This window comes from Oncorhynchus masou, chromosome 13 (assembly GCF_036934945.1).
Source record: "Oncorhynchus masou masou isolate Uvic2021 chromosome 13, UVic_Omas_1.1, whole genome shotgun sequence".
In the NCBI taxonomy this organism is placed as follows: domain Eukaryota; kingdom Metazoa; phylum Chordata; class Actinopteri; order Salmoniformes; family Salmonidae; genus Oncorhynchus; species Oncorhynchus masou.
Genome location: NC_088224.1, coordinates 10,181,965 through 10,202,180, shown reverse-complemented (window position 1 = coordinate 10,202,180; position 20,216 = coordinate 10,181,965). Strand labels below are relative to the sequence as shown.

Sequence of the window (20,216 nt, the reverse complement as noted above, 5' to 3'; positions counted from 1 at the left end):
AGTATGTGTAGACCATGTATCTGATGCTGTCTGGACCAAAATAGTGTGGCATGTCATATTATTTCTGTCCAGACAGCATCAGATTCATGGGCTCCATGTTGTAAAACAAAAGGGGCCTAAACTAAACTTAAATTAAGAACATAAAACAGAGTCATTCATTTTTTACAGTATAGACAATAAAGCATCTTGTGGAAATCTGCTTCCAGAACAAGGCTCACACTAATAAAGGTCAACCTGCCTCTTAGAATAAGTCCCAAATAGCACCCTATTCCCTATGTAGTGCACTACTTTTGACCAGAGCACAAAAGGAAATAGGTGCCATTTGGGACACTGCCATACTGTGGCATGCATGGTTATTATTGCTCGTACTGGTCATTAATGGCATGATTTTGGTGGCGCATCATCTGGGTCACGTGTCCCCACCTGTCCTCACTTCATCTGCACAGTCATGGTACATTCAGCGGTGTGATAAGACTCTTAGACAAGGATCTGGCCTCCAGAAATAACCTGGACTTAATCTCTCCCCGTGTGCCATGGGAGGAAGAGAGAGAAGGAAAGAGGAAGTTCCTCTGACTGGGGTTGGCAGGGCACCGAGGAGGAGAGGAGGGGAAATATGCAGACTAGAGATGTTTATGGAAGGATAAATGGAGTCACATAGAGAGGGAGAGCGAGACAGAGAGAGAGAGTAGTCTGAGGGTTTGTATATAAGAGCATGCTGAATGATGCATGTGAAAGTAAACAATATCTACATATGTCCCATTGAATAGATCTTACAGTACAGTGAGGGAAAAAAATAAATACAAATTACATGCACTTTTCTGGATTTTGTTGTTGTTATTCTGTCTCTCACTGTTTAAATAAACCTACCATTAAAATTATAGACTGATCATTTCTTTGTCAGTGGGCAATCGTACAAAATCAGCAGGGGATCAAATACTTTTCCCTCACTGTACAGCAGAGGGGCGGCAGGTAGCCAAGTGGTTAGAGCTTTGGACTTGTAACCGAAAGGTTGCAAGATTGAATCCCAGAGCTGATGAGATAAAAAAAGTTGTTCTGCACCTGAACAGGCAGTTAACCCACTGTTCCTAGGCTGCCATTGAAAATAAGAATGTGTTAATAACTGACTTGTATAGTTAAATAAAAGGTTAAAAAAAATTAAGTACAGCAACCATCCACAACTGCTGGTTTCACTTAGGGCTGTACCGATACAAATGTTAAGTGCATTTAAAGCTTTCATGTCTCACATTTGCTTTGTCGCAATTTTGTGACCCCGGAAAGCTTAACGTCTCATGCTGCTTCTACACTGGAAGCCCAATTCGGCCTTAAAACGCAGCCCAACAGCTGGCCTTGAATTCAATGCAAAACAAGTTGAATGATAGAAAATGGGGCAGATACTAATTCCTGACCACACTTGCATGCATGACCCCTGTAAGAATATCTATCATCTCAGTGAGCAGGTCAGGTGAACGGGATTAGCTGTGTTCTACAAAAGCAGCCCAAGGCCTGGCTGGATTCGGTCTTCATTATTAACAGATTACAACCTTGTAAGACCCTAAATCACCATAGGGCCCCATAGGTCATACAATACGTTTTGTTGTGTTTCCTATGTTGTTGATGTAAAGAATATTTGTTGGTCCGTGGTGTGTAATGAGGAGCAAACAGACGCTGCACTTGACACCTTTATGAAGTTGCTTATTCCAGTTACTAATAAGCTGTCATGCCCTGGTCGTAGTATATTGTGTTTGTCTTTATTTATTTGGTCAGGCTGGGGTGTGGGTTTTGGGGTGTTGTTAGGTGTTGGGTGTGTGGCTTAGTGGGGATATCTAGCATAGTCTATGGCTGTCTGGAGTGGTTCTCAATCAGAGGCAGGTGTTTATCGTTGTCTCTGATTGGGAACCATATTTAGGCAGCCATATTCTTTGAGTATTTTGTGGGTGATTGTTCCTGTCTCTGTGTTTACCAGATGGGCTGTATAGGTTTTCACGGTCGTTCTTTGTTTTGTTTGTTATTTCATGTCTAGTTCATTTTTATTAGAGAACATGAATAACCACCATGCTGCATTTTGGTCCGCTTCTCCTTCGACAGACGAGAACCGTTACATAAGCAATGCACCCCATTAAGAAAATGACTAAAAACCGTTAAATCCCCATGGATTGATGAGGATTTGAAAAATGGTATTGTAGAGAGGAATGAGGCAAAAGGAATGGCAAATAAGTCTGGCAGCACAACCGGTTGGCAAAAATATTTCAAATTGAAAAATCATGTGACTAAACCGAATAAAAAGAAGAAGAAACTACACTATGAAACAATGATTTTTTATTTATTTTTATTTCACCTTTATTTAACCAGGTAGGCTAGTTGAGAACAAGTTCTCATTTACAACTGCGACCTGGCCAAGATAAAGCATAGCAGTGTGAACAGACAACACAGAGTTACACATGGAGTAAACAATAAAACAAGTCATATACATTGTGTGCTAGGTAAAAGGCATGAGGAGGTCCGGAAGGAATTACAATTTAGCAGATTAACACTGGAGTAATAAATTATCAGATGGTCATGTGCAGGTAGAGATACTGGTGTGCAAAAGAGCAGAAAAGTAAATAAATAAAAACAGTATGGGGATGAGGTAGGTAAATTGGGTGGGCTATTTACCAATGGACTATGTACAGCTGCAGCGATCGGTTAGCTGCTCAGATAGCGAATGTTTAAAGTTGGTGAGGGAGATAAAAGTCTCCAACTTCAACGATTTTTTGCAATTTGTTCCAGTCGCAGGCAGCAGAGAACTGGAAGGAAAGGCGACCAAATGAGGTGTTGGCTGGAAGAAAAGGCGACCAAATGAGGTGTTGGCTGGAAGGAAAGGCGACCAAATGAGGTGTTGGCTGGAAGGAAAGGCGACCAAATGAGGTGTTGGCTGGAAGGAAAGGCGACCAAATGAGGTGTTGGCTGGAAGGAAAGGCGACCAAATGAGGTGTTGGCTGGAAGGAAAGGTGACCAAATGAGGTGTTGGCGGCCGGCCGTCACAAGAAGCGAGATTTCATCTGGAGAGAGAGGGGGAAAGAGGTCAGAGCACAGGGTAGGGCAGTGTGAGCAGAAGGAAAGGCGACCAAATGAGGTGTTGGCTGGAAGGAAAGGCGACCAAATGAGGTGTTGGCTGGAAGGAAAGGCGACCAAATGAGGTGTTGGCTGGAAGGAAAGGCGACCAAATGAGGTGTTGGCTGGAAGGAAAGGTGACCAAATGAGGTGTTGGCTGGAAGGAAAGGAGGCCAAATGATAAATGACAAAGATTGATAGTAAAAAGGGCAAACTCAGCTCCATCATTCACTGAATCAGATGGCTCATTCATCACAAAAACACATTGATATTTCCAACTACTTCAATGAGGCGTCACTACAGACTCTGGTTCGATCCTGGGCTGTATCACAACTGGCCGTAATTGGGAGTCTCATTGGGCAGTGCACAATTGGCCAAGTTTCGTCCCGGTTAGGGTTTGGCCGGGGCCCTAATTGTAAAAATAAGAACTTTTTCGTAACTGGCCTGCCTAGTTAAAAATACATCTCTCATGTTCTCTTTTTTGTATCTGGGACCGTTTTGGTGGCTGGCAATGCACTGGAACAAACATACAGGTGTCCCAAATGGTACCCTATTCCCTACATAGTGCACTACTTTTCACCAGAGCCCTATGTGTCCTAGTCAAAAGTAGTGCACTCTAAAGGGAATAGGGTGCCATTTTCGGATGCAACCCATATGGACCAGACATGCAACCCATATGGACCAGACATGCAACCCATATGGACCAGACATGCAACCCATATGGACCAGACATGCAACCCATATGGACCAGACATGCAACCCATATGGACCAGACATGCAACCCATATGGACCAGACATGCAATTATGTGCATAGACACACTGGCATGAATGTACAAACATGCACATTCTGCATGCAGTCCTGACATTTACTCTCAATGAATACAAAAGGACATGAGTTGAGTGCGAAGGTGTGTATCTTGTCCATCCAGTCCCAGCAGTACACGAGGCAGTCAGCTGATGAGGAGTGTGCAGCATGCGGACACAAAACAAAGGCAACATTCACATCAGCCCTTACATAACCTTCAGATACAAAGCCTAAACACCCTCCCCTCTGTATCACTCCACAGCTGGGTAACGAGGACAGATGTATTTTTGTGTTTCTGGTGGATCCGGTGATGGGTTGAACTATACTATTACAATTATAATATTATTTCTAGAATAAAAAGTCCATCTCACCCTTTTCCACGTGAAATCTCCACCTCTAACCTCATCTGCTGAGACAGACTAAACTCCGTCACCGTGCCTTGAGAAGCCCAGGGGAGTTAAACATGATGCTAGTACCCAGAACTCAGTTAGGTAGATTAGGGATTAAGAGCACTGACTGCGTAGAGCAGTGGTTGCAGTGCCGTCACTAGGGTTACAAAGTTAAAAGATTAATGACAGAATCTGACCTCTTCCTCCTGCTTCGGGCTGATTTAAGAAGAGTCAAGGAGGAATTAAAAGTGGCCAGTCTCCCAGACATAGATTAGACCCAGTGCTGGATTTAAAATATAGATTCTCCATTGGACTTTTTAGTCCAGAACTAGGCTTAATCTGTGTCCGGGAAGCCGCCCCATTGTCCTTTAACATAACTACTACTACTCATATATACACAGGTATCAGAGTAGACTGTCACGTTGGTATGAATAGATCGGGAGACAGGCGCAGGAATGCGTAATATTTGTATTTTATTTTTATTTACCCAAATTACAGCGTGCCATGTAAAAGCATGGAGACGAAGACCAAACAAACACGTATACAAAACACAGGGTTGAGACCCAAACAAAAGAGCGAGGAGTACATGGAATAAATACACAAGAGCACAAATGATTAACACACGGGACGGGACCCGTAACCATCTACGCAATACAAGCGTCACAAAAGCCAAAACAACAAGGCACAGGTACTCACAGGCACACCGGATATTGGAATAATAATCGACAGCCCAACGGTGAACCAAAGGGCACATTTGGTAACTGGGGACCAGGTGTGTGTAATGACACAGTCCCGGAAGGATCCGTGACATAGACAATGACAAAGTCCATTAGATGGATGACTATTCATGCCTGGACAAACTTGAATTGCCATAGGTCTAGTACATTATTAAAATGAATTTGAGCAGATTTCCTTAAATTAAGTTATACAAATACATTTCAAAGAGATTAAATTACATTATGACCACATGCAGGACATGATCACAGATGGGTACAGTGCCTCCAAGAGTGAAAGGGTTAAATCGGGTGTTCGGTGCATGCCATTTCTATTGTTCTACCACGGTCATGGCAAGAAGGGATCCAACTTTTGTCAAATTAATGGCTCTTTTTCTAACCTTAGCCTCTCTTAACCTGTTGTGTAAAGTCTAATACCTCTAGACTGGACCCTCTACCAATGGGGTTTAAGAACTGCCCTGTGTGTCACACTAAACTCTTTCCCCAGGCATTTTCGTTATAAAGAACACCGCTAAATTCCCAACTGCCATGATTTAGACAAGACACTGAAACCAACGAATGCTGTTCTATTACAAACACAGATGCAAGTGTTTTAGGCCTGGTAGTCAGTCCATCTGCATGCAAACCACTGCAACTGGAGAGACAGTCAGCATTTCCATAGATAAACACAGCTATTGGACCAGGCCAGTCTTGGAAAAGAGATGTTATCTCAATGAGAAAAACCTGTATAAATAAAATTAATTTAAAAAAACAAAGAGAGAGACAGAGAGAGAGAGAGAGAGACAGAGAGAGACAGACAGAGAGAGAGACAGACAGACAGAGAGACAGAGATACAGACAGAGAGAGACAGACAGAGAGAGACAGACAGAGACAGAGACAGAGAGAGCTAGAGAGACAGAGAGATTATTGTTGTCTAATGTAGTAATGATGTATTCTGAGTCATCCACCATGCCAGTCCTCTGTGACCGCAGTCCCCACCCACCATCAAAGCCATTACTGAATACATTTCCAACTGCCCTTTATTGTACGTTCCACTACAAAGAGGTTTATTAGTGTTGAGATGCCCAACTGCCCTTTCCACTACAAAAAGGTTACAAAGGGTTGTGGTCAGATCGCATTGGTAAACACAGTCTGAATTTGAATTGAAAAAAGGCCAAGAAGAAGTAGAATTTGAATGGGGAAGATAGGATACTCCATATAATTCAATAAGTTGGTCGAATGAGTATGTAATTCGCAAATTCCCCCAATTTGTTTTTACAGATGACTCCAGAGAGTAAACTGAGACAGGTAGGCCTGAATCTTGCTGTGTTCAGTGTGCTACATAGTCTATCAGATTACTTGTGGATGACTGGGCTGCAGCTACAGTAAATCTGGTCTTATTTCACAGCCACCAGAGTAGGCCGACCTGGGTGTAGCTTCAGGCCTGTCCCCTACTGTCCCCTAGTGGACATTACAGTGCAGGGAAAATAATGCACAGTATTTCTATAAATCAATAAAACAGCAACAACAAAAAATCTACTACAGGATACAGCAGATAGATAGACCACATCTCAACACTAATAAACTACAGGATACAGCAGATAGACCACATCTCAACACTAATAAACTACAGAATACAGCAGATAGATATACCACATCTCAACACTAATAAACTACAGGATACAGCAGATAGACCACATCTCAACACTAATAAACTACAGGATACAGCAGATGATAGACCACATCTCAACACTAATAAACTACAGGATACAGCAGATAGATAGACCACATCTCAACACTAATAAACTACAGGATACAGCAGATAGACCACATCTCAACACTAATAAACTACAGGGTACACTAATAAACTACGATTCCCCTCTATTGGCTCCTCCCCTCGAGGACCACAGCACTCTATAGGCTCTTCCCCTCTATTGGCTCCTCCCCTCGAGGACCACAGCACTCTATAGGCTCTTTCCCTCTATTGGCTCCACTGCAAAAGGATAGGTAAAGACACTGCCAGCCACTGCAAAAGGATAGGTAAGACACTGGCAGCCACTGCAAAATGATAGGTAGGACACTGGCAGCCACTGCAAAAGGATGGGTAAAGACACTGGCAGCCACTGCAAAAGGATAGGTAAGACACTGGCAGTCACTGCAAAATGATAGGTAGGACACTGCCAGCCACTGCAAAAGGATAGGTAAGACACTGGCAGTCACTGCAAAATGATAGGTAAGACACTGGCAGCCACTGCAAAAGGATAGGTAAGACACTGGCAGCCACTGCAAAAGGATAGGTAAAGACACTGGCAGTCACTGCAAAAGGATAGGTAAAGACACTGGCAGTCACTGCAAAGGGATAGGTAAGAAACTGGCAGCCACTGCAAAAGGATAGGTAACACACTGGCAGTCACTGCAAAATGATAGGTAGGACACTGGCAGTCACTGCAAAAGGATAGGTAAAGACACTGGCAGCCACTGCAAAAGGATAGGTAAAGACACTGGCAGTCACTGCAATGGGTAAGAAGTTGTGCGAGCTTTAATAAAATATATTAACTCAAGATTCAAATCACAAATGATCACAGGATAATATGTGACATATTTTCATATTGCATGTGTTTATGGTAAATATATGGTAAATTCAACCACTGTTTGACAGCACCTCTTTTGATTTTAATGATAGAATTGTTCAGAAAGTGAGCGTGGACCTGAATGCCAAAACATTCAAGAGACCTGGCCAAGAAGGCAGCAACAATCAATACATTCCAGATTTAAAACATACCATGTCTTCATCACTGGAAAAGATCAACGGGTTGAGTTTGATATCCTTTAATTTTACACAAGACCACATGTTGATCTGAGCCTGATCGAAGATAATAAACAGTGATGTGAAGAAGATAATGTAGGAACAATAGCTGATCAATATATTAGCAATCAGTTTTATTCTTGTCTTGCAGTGTATACAGATGGTTCAAAGGATGCCATGAATGGGAAGACAGGAGCAGGGGAATTTATTCCTGAGTTTAATGTTAATCTATGCAAGATACTAATAAATGATTTATCTGTATATTCAACAGAAATGGTTGCCGTAATTGTTAGCTTGCAATGGATAGAGAAGTTGTAACCAAGAAGATTAGTAATCTGTTGGGACTGTGTAGTTTACGATCTGGGAAGTCAGAATGTGAGGATTTATGGGTAGACATAATGATGCTGTTGTTAGGGTAACAAGGAAAAATAGTATTCAAATTGGATTCTGGTCATACAGGAGTTTATGGACATTATGTAGTAGATATAACAACACAAAGAGCAGAGACAAATAATATTGTGGATTTACAGGTGCGGTTTGTTAGGAGGGGAAATTAAAACGTTGATTCTGAAAAATGGGTTAGATTGCTGGCAGATACAATGGGACGAAAGTAGTATGGGCAGACATTTTTATAGTACAAGGAAATCTGCACGGGAGATAGTGTCAGATAATGGGAACACAAGGGAGGAAGTTATGTTGTGTAGGATGAGATTAGGACATATGGGATTGTATTCCTCTTCACATTTGATAGGGAAACATGGTCCTGGGATGTGTCATGGCTGCATGGTAGCGGAAACGGTTCAACATGGATTGTTATATTGTGAAACTATTATGTAGAAAGAGAGAGTTTGTTTGACAGGGTCAGAGAGGTTGGACGTAATGGGGAGTGGGTGGTATGTTGGGTGTGGGTGATGGGGAGTAGTGAGGTTAGTAGTGAGATTACATTTGATTAGACATTCAGGGTTAGTTTAGAGAATATAGTGGTATAGATAAGGAGTGACTGGCCTCACACTCCAGTGCAGTAGGTTTCGGTGTAAGCATCTGTCAGTTGGTTGCGATTCGCCAATATAACTTAAAGAAATAGAGGAAGAAGAAGGAGGTATGGTGTCCCTGTGCATTTCGAGAGAATCGAAAGTGAAAGGTTGTCAACAGCAACACCATTGACTCTGCCGCGTTCACTCTGAAATGTCCGAGTTGCTAACTGGTTATAGTTATATACGTGCCCGCGTCAACGGATAACAAGTCGGAAATGTACGAGTTCCCTAGTTCCGATTAGCATTTGAACGCGGCATCAGTCTATGCGTGACGCTGACAACTTTTCACTTTTCTCGAAATGCAAAGTACGACCATACTTCAGTGGTGACGACCTTATTTTGAACAAACCGACAACCCGATATAGGTAAGTTTGATTCAAATGACAACTTTTTGAAGGAAAATAAAAACATGTTTGCTGTTAATGCATAATAATTTACATCAAGTATATTTTCAGTGTTTTCTTAGTGAAAAACGAGAGAGGGAAATTGGGAATCGGATTACAATATTGCCAAACCTAAACAAATCACATTGATTGAGAAAACATAGATAACTCACATCCATACACAGTTAATTTAATGCAATAATATTGCGTGCTGTCAATGGAATATTTCGTACTGTCAGTAATGACTGTTTCAGTTCTTCACTTTACATTGCCAAGTACCACACACTAGTTTGTTTATGGTCTTTCTAGTTGCAATGCGTCGATACTTATTTTATTTTAACATTCTAAAACCCTTACCGTGTACTTACTGTATGTTTTTGCGTGCCTTGTTTTGTTCGCTGAAATCCATAGATTTTAATAAAACGTTATTCAATCAAATAAAACCACAGCTGTACTTCTTTAGGATTTGGTTGGTGGATCGCATCCAACTTTTAGTTGTATACACCGCCACCTACTGTACTGGTGTGTGATGCCATTCACGGCCGACCTACGTCACATTGTTGTTATGGTAATACAACCTTGGAAACAAGGAAAATTGCCCTGCCAACTACAACAACAACAAAAAACACCACACCTTCCACTATTTAACCCGATCTAATACTACTCCAGACCGATGGTCTGAGAGGACAGACCACTTACCACTCAACACCCAAAGCAACTGTTCTGCAGTAAATCCTCACAATCCCGAGTACTTCTCAGCTACTGCCTCCACAACTTCTATTTTCTGTCACCCATTTCCATTTCCATCATTCATTTCTGCAGTATAATTGACAACCATGGCTATGAATGCTAAAAAGCCCACCTTACTGAAGCACATATTCTTCCCAACTCTCTCTCTTAGTCTCTGCCTACTCATAGAAATCCTCTCAGGATCCCTCACCCTGTACCCATCTTCCTCTACCACTCAAATCAAATTGTATTGGTCACATACAGATGTTTTCAGCAGATGTTATTGCGGGTGTAGCAAAATGCTTGTGTTCTTCGCTCCAACAGTGCAGAAGTCATAAACAGCGCAATGCTTGAAGCACAGCGAAGAGCTGCTGGCAAACGCACGAAAGTGCTGTTTGAATGAATGCTTATGAGCCTGCTGCTGCATACCTAATTAATCGGCCATTCCGATTAATCGTTCAACCTCTAGTATTGACTAGTGATGGTACGTTTGATGCCGGAGCTCCAAGGCATGTGTCGAGATCCCTAAGCAGTGTACTTCGAAACAGTTGCCGCATTCACGTTCTAGTCGGAACTAGGATACTTGAAAATATTCGACTTGCTAACTGGTTGAACACGGCACGTGTATAACCACAACCAGTGAGAAATGTCAGTTTCCTATTTCTGACTAGTGCGTGACTGAGGCATAGTCCAGTGGTCACCAACCAGTCCAACTTGTCTATCTTCAAGGCATGACTTTTGAAAATGGATGTTGCACTGTTGGCAGTAGGTACACTTGATTCAGAAGCTCTGCGCAAAGTGTTCCCATTTTGTACCATTTCATTTGTCTGAAAAGAGGAACATGGCGGACTGGGAGATCTGTGGACCGAGAGATCTGTGGCTAAATCAAGTGCGACCTACTGCGCTGACCAATTTGATAGCTTACCTTGCCTACAGCTTCCCCGGCCACAGAAAAGTTTGATACTAGCCTACGTGAGATTTTCATAACTTTTAAAACCATGACCAGAGAGAAACTGTCAAAGAATATAGCAAAGAGCTGCTGTGTAATTTTTAATTTTCTTTTCCCCGCTGTCACTGTTTTTATTCAACATTATTACAAAACATAAAACGTCCTTCTCCCAATCGCGCTGCAGGTGCAATGAATGAGTAGACAAGTGTAACGATAGCCATTTTTATTATTATTTTAATATGGAGGAATATTTCACTTTCTCTGGTCATAGGAACAACATGAATTCATGCATGCATATTGGTTATGCGGTACGACTCGAGATACGCCATCAGGTGGAAGACTGTCCCCTCTCTCTGGTCAGTCTCAACAGAGGAAAGGAAGGAGAGAGCAGGGACCATGAGAGATGGACCCTCTGCTGCTCTCTTGCTCCCTCCCTCCACTGAGAATAAGGCCATGTTCAAAACAACTGAACTCTTTACTCTGAAATCTCAGACTTTACGAATTCAGTGCGTTCAAGACAACTGGGAACTTGGATGACCATCGTTTTGAATGGTCATCCAACTCAGAATTCATTGTCAGAAACTCGGGCATGTTTCTAGAGCCTGGACTTTCCGACCTGCAGATCACTGACGTCATGATTTGACCTGTTGAGTTGTCTTGAAAGCACCATGACAGATGCAGGAGGTACCATCAGTCCAGCAAATTATTTAAATTTATGCTCAGCTGTGCCTTGCAAGTGCTACACCAACTGATCTATTTTGTTATCAAAGCTTGAGTTTTAAAATATAATATGGTCTGAGAAGAACAATATTACCAGGCCAGGCACATAGCCAATATGCTGTGATAATGTATTAGGCCTACTGCTCGTCATTCCCACAACAAATGTTTTATTAGGTTAATGTTACATTTTTAAAGTAATGTTTTAAAAAACAATGGGAGTCGGTGTCCACAAAGTGGTGTTGCTCCCGCCTATCCTTTCTTTGGATTGGTGGATACATTTGGAATATTCGATGAGGGTTGTTGACGTCAACCCGAGAGATGCTATGCTACTTGCCTCATGTCATGAATATGCATAACCATCTTGAGACAACTCTGATATTAAGTGGGTTTTTTTTCTCAAAGTTGCCGAGATTTCACGTGTCCTTACTTATAACAGTACACTCGTAACAACTTAAGCATTACGAAACTTCTATTCAGTCAAATTTACCTCATGTAGCAAATAAGCCATACATAATAATAATAATAATATATCCCATTTAGCAGACGCTTTTGTCCAAAGCGACTTACAAGTCGGCTGGGGCCACTACTTTTTTTTACATGTTTTAGTTCGACACACTCTCATTGACCTGCATACAAAAGCTCCTTGGTTGGTGGGCAAAACAAGGGGAAAAACGCCTCCTGCCGGAGGGAGACAGATTTTCTGCCGTGTTGGGCCTCCCTCTTCTACTCTGGTAGAAGGCAAAAAGGCTATGCTGCGTCCGCAGCGCTACGGGGTGTGGGACATCATCTATAATAATATGGCTGCTCTAAATTCTTTTGACCAGCAGGTGCCACTAGTGTACACTGTGTTGATCAAAGCCCCGAGTAATGAACCTATTTGACACAATTCGCTGAAAAACCTCAATGCTTCAGAATGATTCGTGTCCATCACTAGTTATTGACGCGTAGCAACTCAAAGGAGTCAGAGGTTAATAAAAAATAAAAAACTCTAGTCTGCTCTCAACTCCGTGAGAGGCCGGCAGATTGCGATATTGAGTCGTTTCATCTTTACCGTCCAAATGGAACTTATGCAGCCGGCTATACACTCATATCTAGGGCACTATAAAAATCCACATTTTGGACAGAAACATATAATCCAGACATTAAAATAGAATTCAACAATATTTTAAAAATTTAACTTTGTAGGAAATCAACAAAAACAAATAGGACGTATTGGAAAATGCATTCATTTGCGAAGTAAGTCACAAGAATGCCCCGGTCTGTGGATAATTTGCACACTTGTCTACACTTTGCATATCCGTTAGTGACGATTCTAATGATAACCTTCTGTTAGAAACGGAAAGGTCTTCCCAAAAACCTTCTCAAATGAATGTTAATTAAAAAGTAGCCTATGCCTACCTGGCAGAATGATTATTTGCTTCAAACCAGGTGGTAATTTTACAAACTCTGCCATCACATGAGTGCTACAGAAACACTGCTTAGCCAAACAATGGTCTCTGCCTGGTGCACACTTGCACTCCAAAACATTCAAATGTCTTTATTTTTTTCCGCAGACCTCTAAAATGGTCTTCTGATGTGGTTTAAACATTGTTGTGGACTTAGAACATTAAATTCTGAAATGTTTTCTTTTTGAAACCTGAAACTATTCGGGGGAAACGGAAATCTGGAAAAACTAAATGGAATTTGGGGGAAAAACTAAACGGAATCAGGCAAAAAAATGTAACAGATTTTATAGGGCCCTACGTATCCCCTGTGGACCGAGTGGTAAACATTCTCCATTCAGGCTGCAGAGCCATCCATTTCCTCCTTAACTAGTTAATGTCGAGAATGTGGGAAAATATGCATGCTTTCTTTATGAAACACCATTTTTCACCTCCATGCTGGATTAGCTAATGCTAGTCCCAGATGTTGCATATCACATTCAGCCAATAAGACTGCTACAACCTGAGGTGGTGTCACCTGTGGTCATTGCTCACCTCTATGTCCTTTCCCCAGTATTGTCATGGAGGGAACACCCGTGGAGGTGCTTGGCGTCCCCGACGATATCCTTGCCTCTGTTAGAATGGTTGACAAGCTCACAATACACTTCCAACGACCAGGGAACGGGGGAGGAGAGGTAAAGAGAGTACAGTTTCCATCCTACAGCCCAGGACAGGCCTTTGTCATATTTGAGGATCCAGAAGGTAGGCTTATCGAATGGATGAAACTACAGATATCTATTTTTTTTTTAGGTACACATAGTCTAATATTAGTTTGTGATAATGTACTATTTGCTACAGAATATATGGATACAGTGGGGCAAAAAAGTATTTAGTCAGCCACCAATTGTGCAAGTTCTCCCACTTAAAAAGATGAGAGAGGCCTGTAATTTTCATCATAGGTACACTTCAACTATGACAGACAAAATAAGAAAAAAAAATCCAGAAAATGACATTGTAGGATTTTTAATGAATTTATTTGCAAATTATGGTGGAAAATAAGTATTTGGTCACCTACAAACAAACAAGATTTATGGCACTCACAGACCTGTAACTTCTTCTTTAAGAGGCTCCTCTGTCCTCCACTGGTTACCTGTATTAATGGCACCTGTTTGAACTTGTTATCATTATAAAAGACACCTGTCACCTATTTGGTTTGTCATAGTTGAAGTGTACCTATGATGAAAATGACAGGCCTCTCTCATCTTTTTAAGTGGGAGAACTTGCACAATTGGTGGCTGACTAAATACTTTTTTTGCCCCACTGTACATTTGTGGTAAAAACCATGTCATTCATCTAACTTCCCCTCTGTTGCAGTGGCTGCACGTGTGTTGCAGCAGACCCATGTCTTAGAAGTGGATGGGCAACACTTTCCTCTTAAAGTCAGGAACGCTGACATGCCTGAGGTAGTAAAAAGATACATCATATTGCAATCCATGTCCTGTAAAAAGTATGGTTACAATTTCCTTTATTGAACCTTTAATTTACCAGGGAATAAACTATTTTTCGAGTTGAGCTGGCAAGAGGTCAGTACGAAGTAGTCAGCATGTACAGTGCCTTGAACTTAGCGACCTTTTGCCACATTTCAGGCTTCAAACATAAAGATATAAAACTGTATTTTTTTGTGAAGATACAACAACAAGTGGGACACAATCATGAAGTGTAACGATATCTATTGGATATTTCAAACGTTTTTAACAAATCAAAAACTGAAAAATTGGGCGTGCAAAATTATTCAGCCCCTTTACTTTCAGTGCAGCAAACTCTCTCCAGAAGTTCAGTGAGGATCTCTGAATGATCCAATGTTGACCTAAATGACTAATGATGATAAATACAATCCACCTGTGTGTAATCAAGTCTCCGTATAAATGCACCTGCACTGTGATAGTCTCAGAGGTCCGTTAAAAGCGCAGAGAGCATCATGAAGAACAAGGAACACACCAGGCAGGTCCGAGATACTGTTGTGAAGAAGATTAAAGCCGGATTTGGATACAAAAAGATTTCCCAAGCTTTAAACATCCCAAGGAGCACTGTGCAAGCGATAATATTGAAATGGAAGGAGTATCAGACCACTGCAAATCTACCAAGACCTGGCCGTCCCTCTAAACTTTCAGCTCATACAAGGAGAAGACTGATCAAAGATGCAGCCAAGAGGCCCATGATCACTCTGGATGAACTGCAGAGATCTACAGCTGAGGTGGGAAACTCTATCCATAGGACAACAATCAGTCGTATATTGCACAAATCTGGCCTTTATGGAAGAGTGGCAAGAAGAAAGCCATTTCTTAAAGATATCCATAAAAAGTGTTGTTTAAAGTTTGCCACAAGCCACCTGGGAGACACACCGAACGTGTGGAAGAAGGTGCTCTGGTCAGATGAAACCAAAATTTAACTTTTTGGTAACAATGGAAAACGTTATGTTTGGCGTAAAAGCAACACAGCTCATCACAATGTACATACCATCCCCACTGTCAAACATGGTGGTGGCAGCATCATGGTTTGGGCCTGCTTTTCTTCAGCAGGGACAGGGAAGATGGATGGAGCCAAATACAGGACCATTATGGAAGAAAACCTGATGGAGTCTGCAAAAGACCTGAGACTGGGGCGGAGATTTGTCTTCCAACAAGACAATGATCCAAAACATATGCACAATCTACAATGGAATGGTTAAAAAATAAACATATCCAGGTGTTAGAATGGCCAAGTCAAAGTCCAGACCTGAATCCAATCGAGAATCTGTGGAAAGAACTGAAAACTGCTGTTCACAAATGCTCTCCATCCAACCTCACTGAGCTCGAGCTGTTTTGCAAGGAGGAATGGGAAAAAATTTCAGTCTCTCGATGTGCAAAACTGATAGAGACATACCCCAAGCGACTTACAGCTGTAATCGCAGCAAAAGGTGGCGGTACAAAGTATTAACTTTAGGGGGCTGAATAATTTTGCACGCCCAATTTTTCAGTCGTTTCACTTCATGATTGTTTCCCACTTGTTGTTGATTCTTCACAAAAAAATACAGTTTTATATCTTTATGTTTGAAGCCTGAAATGTGGCAAAAGGTCGCAAAGTTCAAGGGGGCCGAATACTTTCGCAAGGTACTGTACATACAATACTCTACATTAAAATCAATTAGTGGTCAACAACATTTTTTTCTCTCAATCAGAGCTTTAAACTCAGTAAGCAACAACATCTACCTTCAGTTTTCAAGTCGTTTGCAGGTCATTCCAAGACCAACGAGCGTTGCAGAAGAGTTATTTTTTCTCTCGTTTTATTTATGTGTTATGTGTGTGTCGCAGGTGGACATGCCAGTCAAGGCCGATCTGGATGTGAGCATGTTCTCCAAGGGCAGTGAGGAGGTGCTCCAGACTGTGAACGAGATTCCCCAGCTACCCATTCAGGGCTCCTTTCAGAAGTTCACTGCAGTGAAGGCCCAACTGCAGCAGGTCTTACCCCAGGACACAAACACCCTGCGCCACAGCAGCCCTTCGCCATCCAGTCTCAATAGCCATGCCTCTGGGGCCATTTCCAAATCCTCAATCCGCTGCAACCCATTTCCCAGCCCACAAGCAACAGAGTATGTTGGGGACAACTTGACCCATATGAGGAACACATCCCCCAAACCAGTGGAACCCATCTCCCAGGCCCCATCTTGCAGTGAGGTCTTCCTCATAACGGACGCAGATGTGCTCCGTTATGCCCAGTGCGTCAGGAAAAAGGACATTGATTCCATTCTTGGAGGCCACACAACTCAAATGGATGTTAAGCCAGCTGAAGGTTCAGACCTCTGCTATGTTTTCCTTGAAGGGAAGAGTCCAGAGCGGGTTATGGAAAAGCTGCAGGTTTTTCTCAACAAGCTTCATTTAAGACTACGAACTCAAGAAATCCCACTATGGACACTCGATCGCGACCGACAGGTTAGAATTCATGAACTGGTTCAGAAGTATAATATAATTTATCCTACTGTCCTCGTCAATCAGGTTGGAGATCTCTTCCGCCTTGTAGGACCTTCCAAGGAAAGTTATGAGATGAAGCAGAGGCTCCTGGGAAAACCCATAGACCTGCTACCAGCTGGGCTAACTGGGAGGGTAGTGGACAGCAGTGTCCATGGTGCACCCATCCCATGGGCTCCTGGCCCTGTACCGGACCCTGTGTCTGCTACTGCACCAGATTACTAGTAAATTAACTACATTTTGCAGTAGCTTGGTGGTAGTGGAACTAAATTCAAATCTAGATAGTGTTTGCAGTAGTTCATTACTTGTTGTCATGTAGCAGTGTAGCTAACTACTGGAACTACACACTACGTTTTAGCCGTGTTGCCAACTACTCGAACTACACACTACATTTTTGGCTAAATAAGATGAGTGAAGTAGGCCATAATTTCCATTTTTGGGCATCAGACCAACCCGTTTCTCACTTGAAACCTCGTTTTTGTGTTTAGGCTAAATTACACATTCTGTTAATATATGACCCTAAAGTGATCTCTTCTTGCAATTTGTAGTCTGACATTTCAGATTTAGATATGATCCGTTTTCACAAAGTAGTTTGGATGTAGTGAACTACTTTTCAAAATGACTGTAGTTAAGTAAACTATTTTTCTTAACTTCTTCCAGTGTGAGGTAATTGGTAGCTTGCTAAACTGTCTTTTCTGAGTAGTTTTCCCAACACAGAACAATACCAGGGTGAGCCTGGCTCCCGTTCATCCCAGGCAAATCTATCCTCTGTCCTGGTACCCAAATGGTGGAACAAGCTTCCATTTCTCCCTAAAATCAGGACACTGCCCATCTTCTGAAAACCCACCTCTTCAGTTTCTTTAACTAACACCCTTGTTGACACTGACACTACCACTACTCTTTTCTTACTAGCTTTGATCATTTATTGAGGAAAAATGTACTGACTATGTCGGTGATATGTGGTTGTCTCACCTAAGATATCTTTATGATGGATGCACAAACTGTGCAGTGACTCTGGATAAGAGCGTGTGCTGAATGACAAAAATGTAATGTTTAATGAACACGGAAGGGTTGTAACAAGGGGCTACAGTAGGCGCTGTGCCCTCTACACCCAGAAGTCACTGATTCCCCGGCTAAAATAAAAGAGCACAGAGTTACACGGGAGGTCTTTAAGGCCAGAAAGGGCGGATGATGTGTTGGCGCCCTCTGCTGGAAGTCAAATGCCAGTGTTGAAAAATAAGTCATTACTTCCAAAAAGTCCTACTAACACAATAGAATGGAAGAATGTGCTTTCAAGCAAGAAAAAGCCCCTACCAGGTTACTAGTTTAGATGAAGACACCTGTAATTGGCCTGTTTATTTCTTGAATGTCTTTAATTTCATAATATGCTGTGGGGTAAAACATTTCAATTCACACGTATACACATTTTGTTATGTAAGGTTTTTTCTTCTTGGACAAATTGATTTCTGTATTTTCTAATATTTTCTTTCTCGTGATACGAATCTATTCTAAATGTGGTTTATTTTTGTTTTGAGGGCAATAAAAATATATTATATTTGTGTAAATTGATCCTTTAACTATATGCTGATGCAAAGGCTGGTAACTATACTCTCGGGGTGGACTTTGTTAATCTACCGTATCTATTTTGATTATGTGGAGCAATTATTTAGAGATGATCTCATCTTTTTTTGGGTGGAAGCTGTTCCTGAAATGTGGTCATTTTAACTCCTCACACACAAGACTAAAATCAACACATCATGCTGTAGTTTGACAATTCCTTTCGACTTATCATTGTCTACACGTTTCTCGTCAATCTGTTACCATGGCAGTCTGTTACTGTGGCAGTCTGGGTCCATGCGTTTGCCTTAGTATCTGCCTTAGTACTGTGCTTGTTCTTGTCAGACTGACTCTGAGCGTTAACGTCTGGACCCCGAGTTTCGTGAATGGTGATGGACCCACCAGCAGATGAGAGAGGGAAGTGCTCACCAGCCTGCCCTCTGCGTCCCTTCCTGAGCAGGAAGTGAGGCGGCCCCACGCAGTCGACATGACACAACACAACACAACGCACACTGACAGAGAGAGGAAGTGGTGATCAGAGTTGAGCAGGTTAGGAGGGGTAGTGCAGTCTATTATAAGTACTTTAAACGGCATAGATCACTTTTAGAATGCTCAGTGATTAATCAAGCCTTCCGAGAAGCAAAAACAACACTCCAGTGCACTTCAGGATGTAAAGGTCACGCACAGAACACTAATGTCTCCAGAGAAACCGCTTGATTGACATATTGTTAAATTGGCTTTAGCAGTGTTACTGCATTGTGTTGTTTCATCAATGAGAGCCATGAGGCTTTATGTTAAACTCCCGCACCAGTAGAAATCCACTTTCTCGAGCTGAAAGAGGATTGCCAGATGAGTTTTAGGCACATTTTTTTTGCATGGCCCTGTGCCCCAGGTGCAGCAGGTAGCCTAGCGGTTACAGCATCACCGAAAGGATGCTAGTTTGAATTCTAGGTGAAATATCTGTTGATCTGCCCTTGAGCAAGACAATTAACCCTAATTGTTCCAGGTCCGCCATCAATAATGACTGACCTCTGGCCGTGACCCCACTTTCTGAGGATCTCAGGGGGAGTGGGATATGCAAAAAAAAAATTGGGTCAATTTCACACTACACATATGTGAAACAGGACAAACATAAGCACCTCCCCTTTGTTTGATTATTTTCAACTATTCCATTGATCCTAAAGAGAACTCTCCACCCACCAGGGCTACCGGTGGAAAACCAACTCGCCCATTGCTTCAATAGTTAGGTGTAACGGTTTTCTTTTGGTGAAGGAGAGGCGGACCAAAACGCAGCGTGGTGGTTATTCATGGTTCTTTAATATAGACGCTATACATGAATAAACTAACTAAACAAGAAATGTAAAAAAAACAAAAAAAAAAAACAGCCCTATCTGGTGCAAACTAACACAAGAACAAGGAACAATCACCCACAAAACCCAACACCAAACAGGCTACCTAAATATGATTCCCAATCAGAGACAATGACTAACACCTGCCTCTGATTGAGAACCATATCAGGCCAGACATAGAAATAGACAAACAAGACATCCAACATAGAATGCCCACTCAGATCACACCCTGACCAAACAAAACATAGAAACATACAAAGCAAACT

The 20,216-nt window shown here is 41.9% G+C and overlaps 1 protein-coding gene across 1 annotated transcript; it reads left to right on the top strand.

Annotated features, from left to right (window-relative positions):
* Positions 1-9,034: 9,034 nt before the first annotated feature.
* LOC135551711 (RNA-binding protein 43-like) lies at positions 9,035-18,609 on the top strand. The gene is made up of 4 exons (XM_064982897.1): positions 9,035-9,203; positions 13,615-13,802; positions 14,415-14,503; positions 16,391-18,609. Exons 1-4 carry the CDS (start codon positions 9,103-9,105, stop codon positions 17,267-17,269), a joined length of 1,257 nt encoding a protein of 418 aa, XP_064838969.1. The 5' UTR covers positions 9,035-9,102; the 3' UTR covers positions 17,270-18,609.
* The last annotated feature ends 1,607 nt before the right edge of the window (positions 18,610-20,216 follow it).

Excerpts from the sequence above, each read along its gene's own strand:
- LOC135551711 (XM_064982897.1), top strand. The coding sequence starts at position 9,103 with ATGCGTGACGCTGACAACTTTTCACTTTTCTCGAAATGCAAAGTACGA. Across the intron at positions 13,803-14,414 it reads CATATTTGAGGATCCAGAAG|TGGCTGCACGTGTGTTGCAG; the intron begins GTAGGCTTATCG and ends CCTCTGTTGCAG. Across the intron at positions 14,504-16,390 it reads GGAACGCTGACATGCCTGAG|GTGGACATGCCAGTCAAGGC; the intron begins GTAGTAAAAAGA and ends TGTGTGTCGCAG.